The following is an 18,988-nucleotide window of genomic DNA, read 5'->3' as shown; positions in this document are numbered from 1 at the left end:
TGTTTTTGTACCACTTTTAGCATGTTGCTGAAAGTCATTTTTTTTTCCACCTTCAACTTTCATGCCCTGACTGAACTCAGCAACAAAAAGGTTTCTTGGGCTTTGCTAACCCCTGGGTAAAGTCGATGGTCTATCCACTCACATTTACACAGACAGAAAAGCATAGAATTAACAATACTTTTCTTGGCTACATTAAAGGATTTCTTTTACTAGTAAGTCCCCTTACACATTTAAAATCAAATTTGATCTATAAGAATTAAATTTGCTCATGATTTTCTAGGGAATACGTCTCTAATTTAGAGCAAGGAGTGCAGTTACTGTTTTATTAACCACTGGCAATAAAATAGAGTAGGAAAAGTAATTCAGGGTTTTAAAAGCTGCCTTTTATGGCATGCAGCATTTCAGTTGGAATCTAGACTTTATAATCACTTGTTCTAAACTCTAGCAATGCCTCCTTATGGACTGTGTTATCCTGAGGAAGGTAAATCTCAATTTCTACATTTGCCAAGAACAGAGGAAGGGGTTGAGAGGTTGGGGGTGAAGAATCTTTCTCCTTGGGATATGTTGAAGGTCAACGCAATAAGAATTAAAAGCAGTCACTACAGAGCTAGCAGTGATAACTCACACTCATAGTCCTAGCTAGTCAGGAGGTTGAGGTCTGAGGATCAAGGTTGGGCGCCAGCCATGGTAGGCCAATCTTCAATAATCTATCGCCTATTGATCAGCAAAAAGGCACATCCTTGCCTTGCCTCTTACTTTTCTGGTTCCTTTTTGTGTGTGGTGGGGGTGGGGGGATAAATGACACTTCCTGGACCACATGCTTTGGGTGGGGTCAACCTTAATGATGCATGGTACACACCTAGCCCATGCAAATATTCCATCCCTAGACAAAGCAGTGTGAGCCAAGTTAGGCCAATGAGAATCCATTTCTCAGTTTTGATGGAATGATCAGAATCTAAGCACCTGTTTTTTTTTTTTTTTTGCTGAGTAGACCTTGAGTTATTACTGGCTGCCATCTTGGTCAGGCACAAGAAAAGCTGTCCCAAGAAGGAAGTCAATACAGTAACAAATAACAATGAGAGATGAAGAGAAATGTCCCCCTGAAAACAAACATGTGCCTTTGGGTCTAGCTCTGGTACTATGGACTTTTCAGTTATACACTGCCATTGTTTTTGAACCTTAAGTCACTTTCAGCTGGGGTTGATATACGAATGAACTGACAAGTGCTATGGCTGGAATTGAGTGTGAACTTTGCTAACTGCTTGTTCAGGGAAAGCAGTGTGAGAAGCAGCAGCATACCTGAATTGGAGACTTGGTTCTGTCATTAGCCAGTAAGGGATTGCTGGCCCAGCAGGTTCATCTTTCTGGGTGCTGGTGTTGCATATCAAATGAGAGATGATTGAAACCCATCTCCAAGATCTTTTTTCAGGCCTAACATTCCACGAGCAGCTTGGATTCCTTTCAGTTGCATATGCCTGGGTAGAATCAGTTACTGGTTCTCACTTGCCTGCTTCTTTCTGTTTCCATTTTTAAAAAACTGTTCTATTAGACTCAATTCCTACACTGTAAGTGTTTATTTCCCCCTTCAATTTCCTTTTAAGAAAAACATATTTGTTTTTATGTACTCGGATATAATGATCCCATTTTCTTCATATTTCTGTATTTTTAAATCTAATTAAGGTGATAAGTTCCTTGTGGGTTGAAGCTAGAGTTTTCCTGTGTGTGTAAACATTATTATTATTTCTTTTAATTGCCAACCAGGCTGCCAGTTTTTATAGAGAGGCAGGATATGGGCTTTAAGTAATGTAAGCAGGAAATGGGTTTTCGGCCCACACAAAAATAAATGCAAAAGTACTGATTTTCTCTTCGTTGACATCTGGCTTACTCATTTATAATTTCACTGTGAACTGAAATTCCCCCACAGCAATGCAGTGTGCCATCCACATGTACAGACTATCAGACCAAAATGGAGCTGTAGCTGTTCATCCTGGGAGGACCACATGTGTAAATAATCTGGTGGTTTCAGGTCACAAAGCTCCACACATCAAGGGTTGGATTTAGGCCCTGAGATAATTGAATATTAGCTTCCTAGTTCCACATTTATCGATTACAAGTAATTGACTAACTCAAAAGTTTGGAGAGATCAAATTCCGTTGAGGGAATTGTGGTCAAGTGCCCATAATCTGCAGTTAGAATTGTCTAGAAGGGAAAGGTCCATGTCAGGATACTTCCCTAGCTGACAGGTAACCTAGTCCATTCTCATTCATGGACAAGTATTCCCAACTCCAGAGGCCTTAATGTATACATCTCAGCAAATTTAACCAAATGACCTGGAGGCAGGGGGTTCACAAGAGGTTGTTTTTGACATTCAGTGATGTCATCCGATAAGGCCTGTTTTCTATCTTTCTACTTTTCCATCCACTGTGTCTGCCTGGTGCTATAGCTGACTTCCCCTGGGATCAAAGGACAACTACTAGGAGTACTCCTGCCTATTTGCACCTCTGTTCACATGCATTGGAAAGACGGCTACCTGTGTACCTCTGTTCTAAGCATAGTTTGAATCGCCACGTATTAGACTGGCCTAGGTTATCTACTCATACAGAGAAATGACCACTGTGTCCAGGACAGAGAACAGATTGAATAGTATGAGCTGACTGACTCAACACAAGCTCTGGAGTGCAGAAAGCCAAGGGGTGTCAAAAACAAATGAAAAGCTGAGCAAACATAGTTAAGGAGAGGTTAAGGGACTTTTAAAGAACAACTAGCAAAGATGGCTACGGTAAAACATAGCCTCTGGATCCTTAAATAGCAAGCCCAGCAGGCCAGCCTGTCACAGCTGAGAACTCAGTGCAGTGGCTTCTCCTCTTCCCTCAGTCTTCTTCCCAGACTGCAATGTTCAGCTCTAAAATCCAGGAACCTTTGATTCATGATATAAATGCCTAAACTCATTGTAGCCAGGATTGCCTGGCTCTGCCCATGCTGGTGGAAGAATTAGCCATGTCTCTGGCATCTTCAGGGTCCCTGGCTAGCACCTCACCTAGTGGCTCACATATGCTGTGGGCTTTCCCTGAGCTCCCAAGTGACAGGATGAGTGAAAACAGGGGTAATCCCATTAGTTTTTCACCTGCATGCAGCCGCAGGATTTCTCACTCATGTTTTCTTCACTAAACATTCCACCTGTCTCTTTTCTATTCCTTACATGAAAGAAGCCAAGAGAATAAAAGTCACACACACACACAATTGTGGTGCATATATTCTGTCTACATTATGCATGTGTATTTCAGGTCCCCATGATCAGATGTTAATGGACCAATCACTGGTTTTTAATTTATTAAAATGTTCCCTTGTCCCTTAATAAAATGTACCATTATGTAGAATCAGCTGCTTGGAAGCAAAATGATAAGTGAAGTTGCAAAAATACGAAGCTTCCAAATTTCAAAAATGGTTCTTCTAAAATAAAAGTCATGGCTAGATGCGAGTATCTCACGCCTGTAATCCTAGCTACTTGGGAGGCTGAGATCTGAGAACTGAGGCTCAAAGCCAGCCCAGGATGAGAGTCTGTGAGATTCTTAACTCCAATTAACCAGCAAAGAGCCAGAAGAAGAGACCTGACTCAAGTGGTAGTGTACCAGTCTTGAGTAAAAAAGCTCAAGGACAGGTGCTGAGTTCAAGCTGCAGTACTGGCAGATAATAAAATAAAAATAAATTAAACAAATGATAGATGATTCCTCCAATTAAAAAAAAGGAGGAAGGAAAACTAGTACTTCTGTTCTAGTTCTGTTTTTTGTCTCATTTGTATCCTCTGTGATAAAGATGCTTATTCCTACTGTTGAGATGGTCCCAAGTGGCTGTGTAATGGGTCTGAGTTACTAGGACTCTGGGGCACACAGTGAATCAATAGCTAGTTGGGAATACAAATCACCATCCACAACATCAAACTCCTGTCTTTTCACCAACTGCCACTCAAGTTTTATTGGAAAACCTCCCAAGTCATTCCATGTGAGTGCCATCTCTGTTTACACCCACCCTTCACAGTACATCTTTAGTGAAGGTCTGATTTTTCACACGCTGATATCCTTCAGGATTTGATTTTGGAAGCTGAGCAAATATATTTATAGATAAGGCAAACAGGGATTTTTTTTTTCTTTTCACATTCCACTTACATTCTTTGGACATTCCCACTTCAAAGCACTTCTGGAGTCGACAGTACTGGCATCGGTTCCTGGTGACTTTATTAATAACACAGTTCTTATCTCGGTGACAAGTGTAAATCATGTTCTTCTGAATACTTCTGCGGAAAAAGCCCTGCAAGCAAACAAGAATATGAGCAAGTTAAGTAAAACAACAGAGCTTCGTGAGAAATCAAAAACAGCCTTTTTGAGGATGCTTGCTTTTAGAGTTAACAAAGAGGGGAAGGCAGAAACATTAACTTATTAAAACCTAAAATCTTTGTGAAATATTAATAGCGCTCCCTTTATGGCATACCCTGGAGCCCCTTTAAATCAAAACTAGATATGACTATTACTGTCTGGTTAAAGGACAATGTATACCATTGGAAAACACCAGGTAGAACAGGGATCCTTCCAAATAGGCTAGGCCTAACCAACAATCTGGCTAGCAAGAACAATTTCTGGTGAATCCACTACCAAGAAACTCAATGAAACATTGCATCAAAAAAGAAATTATTTGGAAGTGGCTCTGTAGCTCAAGTGGTAGAGTGCTAGCCTTGAGCTGAAGAGCTGAGGGACACCACCCAGGCCCAGAATTCAAGCCCCACAACAGACAAGGAGAAAAAGAAAAAAAGGATTCAAAAAGAAATTATTTGTTTTGCACAATTATTGGACCTTTCCAAGGAATCGTCTCCACGTTCCTTGACATACTTAGCTCCCATCATAACCTCTGAAATATAGTTTAATCCAAAAAGTGTAAACATTTATCCAATGCTGGCGGGGGGGGGGGGGAAGGGGGGGGATTGGTCCCAGCCTGAAAACAAAGCAGAAAAATAAGTATCTTGCCATTTAATGGCATTTCAGAGTTTTCCAGTGAGATAGCCAGTAGTCACATGAAGCTTTTGAAGTTAAAAAAAAAATCAATGAAAACCCAAATGAAATGATTCATTTCCTTGGTTACAGTATCCCCATTTCAAGTACTCAACAGGCACATGTAGCCAGTGGTTACTCTCCTGGACAGCTCACATGCAGAATATTTTCATTGGTGCAGAAAATTCTACTAAGCAGCACTATCACACAGCACTGTCTGAGAAGCCCACCTGTGGGTCATCTGACAATCTTGGAGAATGTAACATTGACTCACTCTTTACTTACTCTTTATTCAAACTCTAGAAATATTGTAGAATACTGGTCACTTATTTGAATTTTCTTTGTCTAGTGGTAGGTAAAAAGATAGTTTTATTGCCTTGTAGAACATTAACTACCTTTGCATTTAACTTTGCAATCTTATTCTAGCTTTCTTGTTTCCTTTTACTCTATGTATCTATGTATGTATCATCTATGAATCTACCTATACATCTATATATACTTAAATTTTCCATCTAGCTTATATAAATCTATCTACTTTACTCTCTCTCTCTCTCTCTCTCTCTCTGTCTATCTATCTTATATCACCTATAAATCAGCTTTATCATCTATTTCCTACATTAATGAGTTAAAGTTTGACATATACTTGCTGGATACTTTTTTAGCTTTTTATGATTTTTGACAAAAGAAATGATTTATGCTGATCTTTGTAAAATAAATCAAACTTTAGACTCCCAAAGCAAGGGTCCTCAGTATTTTCTTTACCCATCTGTTTCTACCGTACAGTTTTACAGTCAATAGATAATTGAGTGAAGCTTGTTGAACCCCAAAGGAATAAACAGTGAAGGGTGAAGGACATATCTGCTCCTTTGTTCCTTTTTAATGTCCCTCTCAGAAACCTCTCTGTTTCTCTGAGCAAGGTCTTGCATCTGATGAGTTGTGATATAACTTATACCTACACAGAAAAAAAGTCTCTTGAATATAGGACACACACAACTGAAAGTATTGAGCAGAGAATTAGTCTCCCCAGCTTAGTGGGGGAGCCTACAGGCTTTCCCTGTAGTACATCAACACTGTAGGAGCCAGGACTAACAGTATTCAAAGCCCCAGCACATAAACCAAGAAAGCTCTTTTAAGGCACATTGTTTAGGATGCTTATGTGGGCACCCTAGGCTTCTAGTGTCTAAATAAACATATTTTTACTGGCATCATTCAACAGTAAGTGCCTGGAAATCTGGTTTAAGGTTGCAATTTCTGTCACATATTACACACACACATACACACACACACATACACACACACACATACACACACACACACACACACACACATTTTCCAGGAAATACCATTGAATTTTATACCTCTGGAGCTATAAATATGCTCAGAATTGAAAAAATAACAGGTTATAAGCACCATGAAACCTAAACAGTGCATGTGCAAAATGGTCACCTTAACACACATCCTTCTCAGCAAAGAGGTCCTATAGGCCACGTTCCTCCTCCAGATGTGCACATTTGATTTACAGAAGCGTGCAGTGTTTCTCTGCCAAGAAGCTCAGACACGATGGAAAATCATGTTTTCTGTGCATGTGAAAGTGAGGCTTGGACAAAGGTGACCCCTGTGTTTATTAAAAAGTGAATATTCAATTCAGCAGATTCTTAGGGAGAGACCATAGAGCTGAGAGGAAAAAAAACCCAGCAACTAGCTCATGATGCTCAGATAAAAGAAGAGAGAGAAGGAAAGGACTTCATAGGTCACTAATTACCCAGCCAGGGTAGTTGAGTAACAATGATGGCAGAAACTAAATAGGACTTCTTGGTTTTCTAAATCAGATTTCTGGCTGGGTTTCAGGAGAAGGTCTAAGTTTCAGTAAATCATTTCCACCAAGGTAGAATACTTGCTGACTAAAATACATACTGGGAGGTATTTTTATACACGGGGTTGGGTAAACAGAAATGCCCTCTGAGCCTTACAGGTTGGTGTCATATGAATCCTCTTCCTCCTCCTCCTCCTCTTTGCCACTGTGACTCATTACATAAACTGTTTTTCCATCTGCTTCTAGAATCCTGTATGTATGGGGGTAGGAGGTGAGAGAGGGGGTAGGTATAAGAATATCCCCATTCCAGTTAAATTGTATTTAGTATTTAATTGAATTAAGTAGTTTAATTTAATGAAGTTAAATTTTATTTACTATTGGTTTACTATTTTTTAGATAGGGCAACTCATCCCTTTACTTTTAACATTGTTTAACATGGAAACCTTGAATTTCTGGCTAAATTGGAAAGCCTGCAAGGGTCATAAACAGAAGAAAATCAAGTAACAGAAGGCTCACAAGTGATTTCCCTCTCAGTGTATAGGAGATCCACAGAAGGTATGAGAGCTAAGCAAATATAGGAGACCCACCCATGCTGACTTGAGAATTTCTCTTTGAGGAATTCTGAGAAGACAGGCCTGTTTCTCACATGTGACTCAGTCATGTAAAGCTTCAGATGTGACTGACCTGGAATTGGAGACCTCATCTGTTGAGAAACATGAATCCATATCTTGTCTATAACACCAAGCTTGACAAGTACATGCCAAAGGAGGGCAGATTCTGACATATATGGATGGACAGAAAGAGGACCTCAAAGCGTGAGCATGCAAAAAGGAAGGAGTTGGTCCCATTGGAGGAACGAATTTAAGGCAAAGGAAGGAAGAGTCAGCCTTGGCTTGAGTGAGGGTGAACCCCTGAGACGCAGCCTCCTCAATACCCACTGCTAGGCCTGAAGACAGTGACAGCCCTGTGCAGCTAAGCATGCTCATCTCCTAAACCACAGATTTAAAACGTCCTTTCCATCTGTGAATTTCTGGGATTCCCAGTGTGCCAACATACCAGGGAGGTGTGAGTTGGGATGGCTTGACAGTGAAGGGTTTTTAATGGGCCAAGAACATGGCCAAGGAAAAGGTAATGAAGGGTTGAAGATGAAGGAGAGAGAGACCTCCCACCTGAACTGGCAAAGAATAGTAGTTTTCTAGACCAGCCTGGATTTAAAGAACACCAACAAGAGGTGGTATGACCTCAGATCTTAGATCTGAGCCATCAAAGCACCTGTAGGAGGGGCCTCACATGGGTATCTAGGGCTTCGAGTCTGGTACTGATGATTCAGGACTGTCCCAAGGCCTCCTGGCCTCATTGGATCTGATTTCATAATGTCATGTCTCAGACTGCTGACACCACAATTCTACTCTTTTATTTTTCCTGGAACTTCCTTTTCTCTAAGTTCAAAGAGCTTCTTTGAAGTGCCCTCACCAAGGAAACCTTCTCTGATTGATTTGAGCACACAAATGTGGGATGTTTTGGAATCTTGCTTTTCATTGAGAATTATACCTGCTTGAGGATGACAGTCAGAATAGGTAGATAGCAGTCATGTCTGCTTGACAAGTGTCACGAGAACATGAGAACCATGAGGAACACCAGCCTGTCTGTGGTCCGTGTCATGGCCAGGAAAGCCCACCAAGCATTGTGAATTTCCTTTTTAAGAATACATAGTGCCATCTTTCATGCAAGTATCTATGTCCCTCTGCCAGGGGGGAAGTTTGGTCAGGGACGTTAGTTCCCATGGACTATAGTAAATAAGTCGGTTGGATCCACCATGACTCCTAAGCAAGTCCAGTATGGCTCCCCCGAGCCTCCTTGGAATGAAAACAGTGGTTTGGATGAGGTGAAAATGGAATACAGTAGCTACTCACAAACAGATTAGGAAGTATTTTGATTTTTCAACTTAATAAAAATATACTGATATACACCAGCTAAGTATTCTTGGGTTTGAATAGAAATAGTAGAAGATATTGATACATAGTGGATATTCAATAATTGTTGATTGAATGAATGAACAAGGAAGTCCTCACTATAACCAGAGCCTGTGTTACACAGTTCTAGATTCACTATACTTTTGTCCTTTGAAACATTATTAAAATATTAAATGTATTCCTTGAGAATGGTATTATCTGTGCTTAAGAAAGTGAGCCATACAATTTATCTGGATTAGTGGAAGACTCACTGATCTGGGTTGTATCACTGGCTGGGGAGGTAGCTCAGTGGTAGTTTTTCTATTTTCTTCTTCTTTTTGGGGGGGGGTCTGGTCATGGGGTCTGAACTCTGGGCCTGGGCGCTGTCCCCTCAGCACTTCAGCTCAAGGCTAGCGCTCTACCACTTGAGCCACAGCACCACTTCCGGCTTTTTTCTTTTTGCTTATGTGGTGCTGAGGAATCAAACCCAGGGCCTCGAGCATGCAAGGCAAGCGCTCTACCACTGAGCCACCTTCCCAGCTCTCAGTTTTTCTATGACATGAGTCATAATCAGTTATGTCAGTGAGGATTTCCACTGCTAACCATGACTTGTGCAAATTCACTCTGATTTCTGATGTCAACCATAATTTCTTATTTTTTTCTAGTCTTGATTTCTTTTATTCAATCATTAGTTCTGTTGGGTAAGTAAGACTTTTGGTAGTTAATTATGACTTATCTCAAACTAACCATGACCTGCTATTTGTGATAGTCAAAGATGGCAATAAAATGTACACTAACAACCAGATCAAGAAGATAGGTTTGGATCACACACTGAGTTAAGTATTTTCTAACCATATATTTTCTAACCTTTCTTTCCTAATGTTCATCTAATCTTTCTACGAGCTGGAGTCCTACCAAAAATGGGGTAGGGGATCCTTCATATTATGAAGAAGGCCATATGTATATTAGAGCCATTTTGTTTCTGCATAAACAGTAATCATAGTAAGCTCATCACCTGTTCAAAATACTTCTGTCTCATCCTGAAGGTCTAAAGTATCATTGCTTCAACCCATCAACTATTAACTCCAGTGTAGAAACAGTACTAATTTAAAAGAAAACAACTGTTTCTTATCATTCTCTCATACATAAATATCCAATATTCCTAATTCTCTTGATGGGTCCTTAAGCCCCCATCACCAAAGGACTTGGAGAAAGTACCTCATCTTCCTGCCATCTTCTTGTTTTGACATGGGATTCAGTTGGACCACCCACTCTTCTCTGCTAGTTTTGAATCATTGCTGTAGATTTCTCCCTATCCACACATCCTGTCCCATGTCCCTTCCCTAGTTATAGATGCTATCATTTGTTATAGTCTCCCTTGTTTTCCAGAGAGGGTGATTTTGTTGCTTGAAAACTGTTCTAGAATTAAGAAGTAAGCTTTAGTTCAGTATTGTGGATTTGCATTATATGCCACTTGGGTGACCTTGGCTGAGTGTCCTCATCTCCAAAAATGAAAAAGGATTACATAAGTACCTACCTATACAGGGGATTATGGTGTCTACCCACGGAAGGAAGGAATGCAAAATATTAGCGCAATGCCTGCTACATAACATGTGCCCAATGAACAGTAGCTATTGCTATTAGCAAAACCTTGTCTGTTTAATTTTTTTGCTATCTTTTACGTTTTTTATTTTTAGTTTTATTATAAAGGTGACATACAGAGGCGTTACAGTTTACATAAGTCAGGTAAAGACAATGTCACCCTTTCCCCTGCTCTTTCCCAGTTTTTCCCTCCTGTCCCTACCCACAAGTTGTATAGTTCATTTTCAACATAGTGTCTACTGAGTGCCACTTCTTCTTTTCTTTTGAGTTAATTCCATATACATCCCCAAATAGGATAGAACAGTGATCTGAATTTCTGAACAATACATGTTCTTGTGGGTGGAAAACCTCATGAGTCCTAAAGCCATCTCTATATTTACCTATTTACTTATTGATTTGTTGGCTTGATACCAATTAATTAGAATGGGTATTAGGATTTCTTGGGAAGAAAGGGACTTTCTCTATACATAACAATGTATATGTAAGACTTCATATGAAATGATGTAGAAGACTGTCTCTGTACATAATGGTGTATAACGCATAGTCCCTGTCATCTCTCAATGTCTAAGAAAGGAAGACAAGTGGGTACATCAAAATAGATGCCACCAAACTGTAATGTTAGAACTTGACTGGAAGCAAAAAATAAAGTAAGGTCTGGTGTACTATTTGACATGTAGTATGCACATACAAAATATTTGCTGAATAAATGTAGGTCAAAGGAATTCAAATGAATGGGAAGGGATCAGCATTTGCTCTCAGCTCCAATAAAGTAGTAGGATCTGAATAATGGCTTTTCCCCAGGGGAACTTTTATGGGAAACCAACACAGGGGATGGCTGGTAATCCAGGAAGATGGAGGTGTGAATGCTGGAAGAAAGGTTGATATGCAAACTGGAGAGATCTTGAAGCACACCAAGCACTCACTAGAGAAGCACTTCACTCTTCTACGCAAATAAAGTCAGGGCCAGCATTCTATTCTGTCAAGATTGCTTAGGGAATTGCTTCATCAGGAAAGTTAGTTAACACATTTTTAAGTTGATACTAAGATCGAGGCACCATACAAATAGATATTGACTAGCCTAGGAGGCCAGTGGTCTGGGCAAGAGAGCAGCTTCAAGTCCTTGCTATGAGCTAACACTGACTCATCCCTAATCATTCCGTTGCTGGTGAAGATTCATATTGTATTGCTCCGCATGGAAGCTGGTTCTTAGCCTTGGTGTACATTATTTGAGGCTTAATTTACATTAGGTTTAAGGTGTGAATTCAAGAAAGGCACTAAATAAAACCATTTTTCTTTCAGATGGAGGCAATTTGGCACCCTCATTACAGGAGACATTGAGTGAAGAGAAATTTACTCCAAAAGCAGTGTGGGAAGCAGGCCTATGTGACCCAAGTTTGGTCTATTCTATGTTAAGTTCAGAAAAGGTAATCTCTCCTTCCAGATTAAAGAAGGGAGTGAAAGCGAGGAGATCTTACTTAGTTCTTTCTTGCCTTGGTTACTGAAAGAAAAGATTGCCTTCCCCCATGTATTTTTTTTTAATTTTTTAAACAGGCAGTCTATTTTTAGACAAAAATGGGTTAACATAGGCCATCAGTTCCTAACCTGTCATCTGCAAACTCCAACTGTTGCCGGGTTATTACCAAAGAGCTATGAATTTATTTCCACATAGAAAATTGCCGAGTAAATGAATTGTTCCTGTGTGCAATACTTTTTCTCCACCATGCATGTGAACAAATGCACCTTTTTTGATTTAAATAAACCACAATTTTGTTAAAATTGTTATGGACTTCATTGGAACTTTTGTCCACTATGTATGTTTTTTTAAAAAAAAGAGTCTAAGTCCATCTGAATCAGAAAGTAACCAGGTGATGGCCTCAGACTCATTCACTGGCCAGCAAAACCACAGGTCTGGTGTCCCAGAGCCAGCACATAAGGCTGGCTTCCCAGTTCCAGCCAGAAGCAGAGATGCTGCCAGCAGGAGGTAATTGTTGGAATAACCCCATTATAGTGTCTTTGGGAAACACAGTTTGGAGACCAGGAAATGTGTTGCCTTAAACAAACAAAAAACACCCTCCATGAGTGGAAGTCTATGCGTGACAATGTCTAAAAAAGTTATAAATAGCAAGATTGGGACCAGGGGGAGAGAGAGAACAGTGAAGACCTTTTCACCCCACTGAAAGACAATGGGTGAGAGGGAGGGGAGAAAGTAGAAAAACAGCCTACGGTTCCTGTGATGGAAAGTGTCCCTCTCATCTAGCAATCTTCTGCTCAGGCAGAATACTGAACAAATCAAGTCAAGGAGGGGCCATCACAGAGAGAGGAACAATCTAAGATCCACACCCCAAAGAAAACCAAGCTGTCCCAAAGGCTAGAGGCTCAGAGTTGTCTATTTTTGTTGTTGTTGTTGTTGTTGTTGAAAAAAAGAGAAATAAATTCCCTTTAGGACTCAGTGTGGCTGAATGAGCAATGGCAGGAAAGACCGCAGTGCTTTAATTTACAACAGCCATGGTTTTGGCAAGGTCTGCATCTCTTGCTGCTAACTTGCAAGGTGATCTTTGTCCTCTCTTGCTGTACATGACTGAATGTGTACTAGGGACACCTCTCCTTGCTCAGGTTAGAAAACACATACTTTGTAAGAAGCCTAAAAGATGCATCTAAAGAAAGCAGTGATCATAGATTGGGGGTAGAGGGGGTTGGGGGGAGGGGACCCATTTGTCTTAGTGACAACCAATCTCTCCGGAAGACGATTATTAGGGCATTTCCCTGGACTTTGTCAGGTGAACTGCTGACAGCACCACCCCTGTTAGACCCAGAAGCCATAGTTCTCAATCCCTTTAATCCTCAATTAATTAAAAGTCCCTGGGAATGTCGATGAGAAGGTAGTCCAGGCTCCCAATTGCAAACCTGCACTCACATCATCCGAGATTAAGGTCTAAACTTGGACAGTCTGCAATGCCCCAGGAAGGGCACAAAGCCAACACATTTGGCTCTCAATGTTCTTTATCTAGAGGAACATGATCCAGGGAAGAAATTCTACTGGCTAATGCAAACTGGAAGTGGACAGTAAGACAGATTATTCAACTGGATAAAATATCATTTAATTTAGGTGGGGTAAGAACAGTCTTTTTATATTCCCAAGCATGACCTTGGATAAAATCATTTTGTTTAATAAAGTCTCAGACAAGACTGATTGGCATAATCCCATTCTAATTCATAGGCCCTGAATCCAACATGTTGCATGATCAAAGCAAAACTTTCAGGAAGAGAGTTTTTGGTGGTGGTGGTTGTTTTTTTAAAGGCAAGTATGAAAGCATTTGTTTTCAAAAGGTGAAGAGGTTTGTCTCTGGGCAAGGCTGAGTGCCTGGGCCTTGGAAGCCTCACACGGACCCACACAGAGAAAAGACCTGTGTCTGGCCTATGGCTCTTGGCCTACATCTCTATCTTCAAATGCTGAGTTATTTTTGAACAAGTGATAAGCATTTGTATGTTACACAGGATGCTGCAAGTTACAAAACTAGTCCTGACTCTAGAACAGCAGCCATAGCCATTCTGCAGGTTTCTTCCTTCATGGACCTATGGATGCTTAAAGAGGGTAAGTCTCTCCTCATCTAAGGATCATCTTAAGGCTGCTTAAAGAATTCGGATCAGAGGGAATTAAGTAGTCGCCATTGTGACTTCTTCTCCACAGAAGTCCCTTGGGATATCTCTGAGAAATTCCACTGTCTCAGCAAGAGCCAGAAAGGAAAACCTTTCAGCAGGTATTTTCTTTTTTGCTGCTGGGCTTGCTTTCTAAACCAAGGGACCCAGAGAGGGGGGAGTAGTAAGAGGAGCAAAAGAGGACTTTCTTCACAATTGGCTAAAATAGGACTTTTTTTTCACAATTGGCTAAACTTTCCTCCCTAAGAAACACACACACACACACACACACACACACACACACACACACACACACACACACACACACACACACACACACACACACACACACACACACACACACACACACACACACACACACACACACACACACCCTTGGCACCATTTCAGAAAGCATCAGAAGTTCATCCTGGCAGCCACAGAAATGCACTATGACTTCTTTAAAAAGGTAAACAAGAATATGAGGTTGAATAATTAATTGATCTTCAAAAAATTCCTTTGCAGCAGGTTAGATTTTTATAAAAACAGCATTTCAGGACCATTTCCACTTCTTCTCAAGGGTTTGGGTTAAGATGATATAGGAGAAAAACCATGAATAGGATGAAAACCCTCTAAAATGGAAGATTTCTTTGGGCTGCACCTACCTTGCTTTAATTCTGGTCTTGAGAATGGACTTTAAACCAACTGAAGACATCTGTTTTCTAGATTACTTGGTTCAGTTATTTTGTGCCCTTCCACAGTGAAACCCATAGTTACCAATTTATTGTCAGGATTACTCTAAATATAACAGGGAAAGAAGCCAATGAGTTTGAAGTTCTTAACTCTCAGTTCTTTTACAGACAAAAATGTACCAAAATAGCTTCTTAACCACAGCCCGGAACTTAGCAGACCCCTGTTGCTTTGTATGTTAATTACTAAATCTCACCTGGACCCAAATGAAAGATCCCCATCTGTACTTAAATGCAGAAAAGAAAGAGGTAAGCAGAAGGAAGGAGAGTCAAAACATGCTCACATAAACTTAAAACACTTTGCCAAAGAGCATGAAGTTTAAAAATCTCTCTTAGAAGTCTGGTATGCAACATTTGCCATCCACAAAGCCAGGACTGAGCTCTAGCCTAACATCCGCTTCGTGACAGCACCCCATCACCATGACAATTCTGCACAGCGAATAATTCAAAGGCCTCTCACAGACACCAATAATTATGATGTGCTTGCATTGTTTTATGACATTAAAGGCCTAAATTAGCACAGGGAAAAAAATGCTTGTGCACTATTTGATGGGATTTCTTTTTAAAGTTGATTTTTTTTTTCTTTTCTGGCCCATGTGGGATCTTTCCAACTGGATTTTTTCCCCCTTTATTTTATGTGGGATTCCATTGTGAGCCTGAAATGAGAAGGAAGGAGTCAGGGAGGATGTGAAAGGCAGACCTCTACACTTAGGGCTACAAAAAGTCTGGTAACTGGAAAACAACAGGATTTATAAGATAGAGACGGTGGAACCTTGTCCACACTTCAGAACCTCTCCTCAGACCACCCCTCGACATAGAAACCGCTCTGTTTTGAGTAAAATCTCACCATGTTTAGTGGGAAGAAAATCATACAGCTTGAGCCCCAGGTTTCTAAATGGATTAAGTCCCTGTATGGAAAAGCCAGGATGACTCCAGGATGCAGTGTCACAGGACTAAGAGCATCATTCCAAATCATAACCTTTGGACACTGATGTGATCAACAAAATCAAGCTGCCTGCCCCTTGAAGCTGCCCCTGCCTTTGGCTCATCAGACTCATGCAGGCCACTCAAATGTAAAGCCATCTCTCAGTGCTCAGTGCCCTGGCATATGCAAAATATCCCGGCTGCAAAGTCTTTCCTGGCCTTGTCCTTCAGCTCATGTCTGCCCAGCCACACATCCTGAGTTAACACACACGCTACAAAATTGCAATGAATGTACTGTGTGACCATTGCCGGCAGGGATGGATCATACTGCCTTTGCTAATAGCATGTACACAGAGTGTGTGTGTGTGTGTGTGTGTGTGTGTGTGTGTGTGTGTGTGTGTGTGTGTGTGTGTGTGTGTGTGTGTGTGTGTGTGTATTGGGGCTTGAGCTAGGGTCCTATATGCCATCCCTCAGCTTTTTGTTCAAGGCTAGTGCTCTACCACTCTAAAGTTGCTCTACTTTAAAAAAAACCTGTTTTGTTTTGTTTTTTTGTAAAGATGATATAGGATTATAGTTACATGAGTCAGGTAGTGAGTACATTTCCTTTTGAACAGTGTCACCCCCTCCATCATTCTCTCCCAGTTTTCCCTGATATCCCTCCCTCCAAAACTGTAGAGTTTATTTCCAACACAGTGTCTAGTGGGTTTCACTGTTGAGATGGTCCATCTTTTGTCCCAACATGTCTGTGTTTCCCCTTCCTCTTCTGGCTTTATTGTTGGTTAATTGGAGATAAGAGTCTCACAGTCTTTTCCTTTGGGGCTGGCCAATGATCCTTAGATGTCAGCCTCCTGTGCAGCTAGAATTACAGGACTGAGCTACCAGCACCGGGCTTAACATTATCCTTAAGTAGTTGTACAAAAGGTTTCAATTCTACAGTATGTCTTAATGTTACCCCTTCCATTGTTCTCCCCATCCCTCCTATCTCCACCCATCCCCTCAAGGGTTCATTGCTTTATTTTCATACATGTCCATGCAATTCTTATGATTAAAACACAGCCTTATACTATGGATATTCCAAGTAGAAGGAAGGAAAAGCAAGAGCAGCAACAAAACCTAAATTCAACCCTTTAACAACCACCCAGTCTTTAAGTGTAAGGAAAAGGAAACAGAAGTTATATTTTGAGCAGTAAAAAACCCTAATATAAATTCAGGCAGCCAAGCTAATTTAATGATTTATTTCAACTTCCCTTCTCTCTTATTCCAAATTAGCAAAAGATAGGTTCAAATTTCACCAGCATGCTCCTCTTTCTTGATCTTTCAAATTAGAGTAGCTCTATTATGTCAGCAGGGTGCCAAGGTTTGAAATCAAATAGGTCCCTAATGCAAAAGGTAAAGTTCTTTTAAACAACATGAACTTGCCTGCAATTAGCATGTTATAGCTTCTACCTAAGCACTATGCTATATAAAAATACAACCTTGGAGCTACTATTTCCAAGACCTTCCATTTTACAAGTTCTGATCCTGGCTTGTAAGACAAAATTTAGCAGAATACATAAAATTATTTTTTAAGTCTTCGTCTCTGCTTTTCAACTTCATACCTGATCCATCCATAACAGGAGTAGCAGCCTTTTACACTGGAGAGAAGGGCCAAACAGCCCTAGTAATAAAAGAGGTACCTGCCAATTAGTTAGATTGTTCTCCAGTTTTCAATTAAAGGCAGCCTAATGGATGTAGGGGGACCTGTTTTATTTTCCCTGACAGAGCCCTTATTTTTAAACTCTTAGCTTCATTTTCTAAAATTGCTGGCTTTAGACAGAAGACACATCTATCTTGAGTGAAAAGCTGTCCTGTTCTTCTTCCATTTCCTGTATCAAAATTACACTCTTTTCCATGGTGGCCACTTCTCCACCTGGCTTCACAAGCTCTCCACTACCCAGGGCAGGCTTGTTAACAGATTGTGGTCCCGATGTCACAGCTAATGTCAGAAAATGGGGTGTCTAGTCCTCTCCCTGTACCTGGAAAGCTGACCTGGGAACTTTGGGATAAACTCTAGTTTTGTTTTAATCCCTTTGGATGATCACCCCATGAAAGCACATTGACCGTGAGTGTGTGTGTGTGTGTATGCATGTGCACATGGATGCACATGTGTGTGCCAGTAATGGGATTTGAACTCAGGGCTTTGCACGCTCACTTTGCATTTTTGCTCAAGGTTGGCACTCTACCACTTGAATCACACTTCTATTTCAGGTTTTTTGCTGGTTAATTGGAGATAAGAGTCTCACAGACTTTTAAAAAAAAATCTGGGCTGGCTTTGATCTTCTAATCACAGCCTCCCAGAGTACAGGTATGAGCCCCCCTTCTAATTGCAGAAACAGGAAACACGTAATCCTCATTTCCCTAACTCAGAGGTTAGAGGGTGCTTATAGTTCTTAACCCATGCAGAAGCACTTCAGTCCTGAAGCGTCTGCCTGTGCGTGGAATTGGGGTTATTTTCCTTAGCTCAAACAGGGCTGAAAATTTTCCTGGACGTGGTTGTCCTTTTTTCTTGGAACACACACACACTTCAGGATAGTTATTTTTATCTAGCGTTTTCTCAAATGAATAATTAGGAGATACCACAGGCAGGGTAGGAAAAAAGAGAGAGTGAGCAAGCGAGAGAGAGAGAGCAAGCTAGACTTCCATAAATCATGACTCAACTACATTTAACTACCAAAAGACTGAACAACCTTCTGTAAACATCTTAGTGGTTTAGTTTTCTGAGGGACAGCATTTTCCCTAGACTTAGGGTGGAGGAGGACAATTCCTCTTACTGCTAACATGTGGCTGAATCTCTCAGGGGTAGCAATGTAACCAGGGACCATCAAGTCCTGGTAGTCTTCACATAACCGCACAGGGAAGATATCAGGTGGGATGTATGAATTCCTGTTTGTTTTCAGTGCCATCTGGGTTTTATGTGGCACAGACAAAATATCTTTAGGAAGTAAATGACGGCTTCACACAAGGCTTAGGTGAACACCAGAATAGATCCTGGGGAAAATGCTATGCAGGGGCCCCAGGAACACATGTGTCCTGCTAGCCCAGCAGACACCACTTTCAGGAAACCCCTCGGAAGGAAGTCTGAATTAATTTGTGATTTCCAATTTCCAAGTGGCTTTTATGAGCTTGCTTACCCAAACTATTTCTTTTAATTTTTAATTTTTAGCCGTGCAGTGCTCCAAAAATACCCCGAAGTGAATCATTGCCACTCATCTTGTTATCTTAATGGGGGAAGGG

The 18,988-nt window shown here is 40.8% G+C and overlaps 1 protein-coding gene across 1 annotated transcript in view; it reads right to left on the bottom strand.

Moving 5' to 3' along the window:
* Positions 1-18,988, bottom strand: part of Rarb (retinoic acid receptor beta) — a 147,434-nt gene that overhangs the window by 69,904 nt on the left and 58,542 nt on the right. The window contains exon 3 of the mRNA XM_070018712.1: positions 4,164-4,305. Coding sequence (XP_069874813.1) covers positions 4,164-4,305 — 142 coding nt within the window. The remainder of the gene's footprint in view (positions 1-4,163; positions 4,306-18,988) is intronic.

Source organism: Dipodomys merriami, unplaced genomic scaffold, assembly GCF_024711535.1.
Source record: "Dipodomys merriami isolate MVZ:Mamm:240054 unplaced genomic scaffold, mDipMer1.0.p SCAF_13, whole genome shotgun sequence".
NCBI lineage: Eukaryota > Metazoa > Chordata > Mammalia > Rodentia > Heteromyidae > Dipodomys > Dipodomys merriami.
The sequence above is the reverse complement of the archived record's forward strand: the minus strand, read 5'-3'. Positions and strand labels throughout refer to the sequence as shown.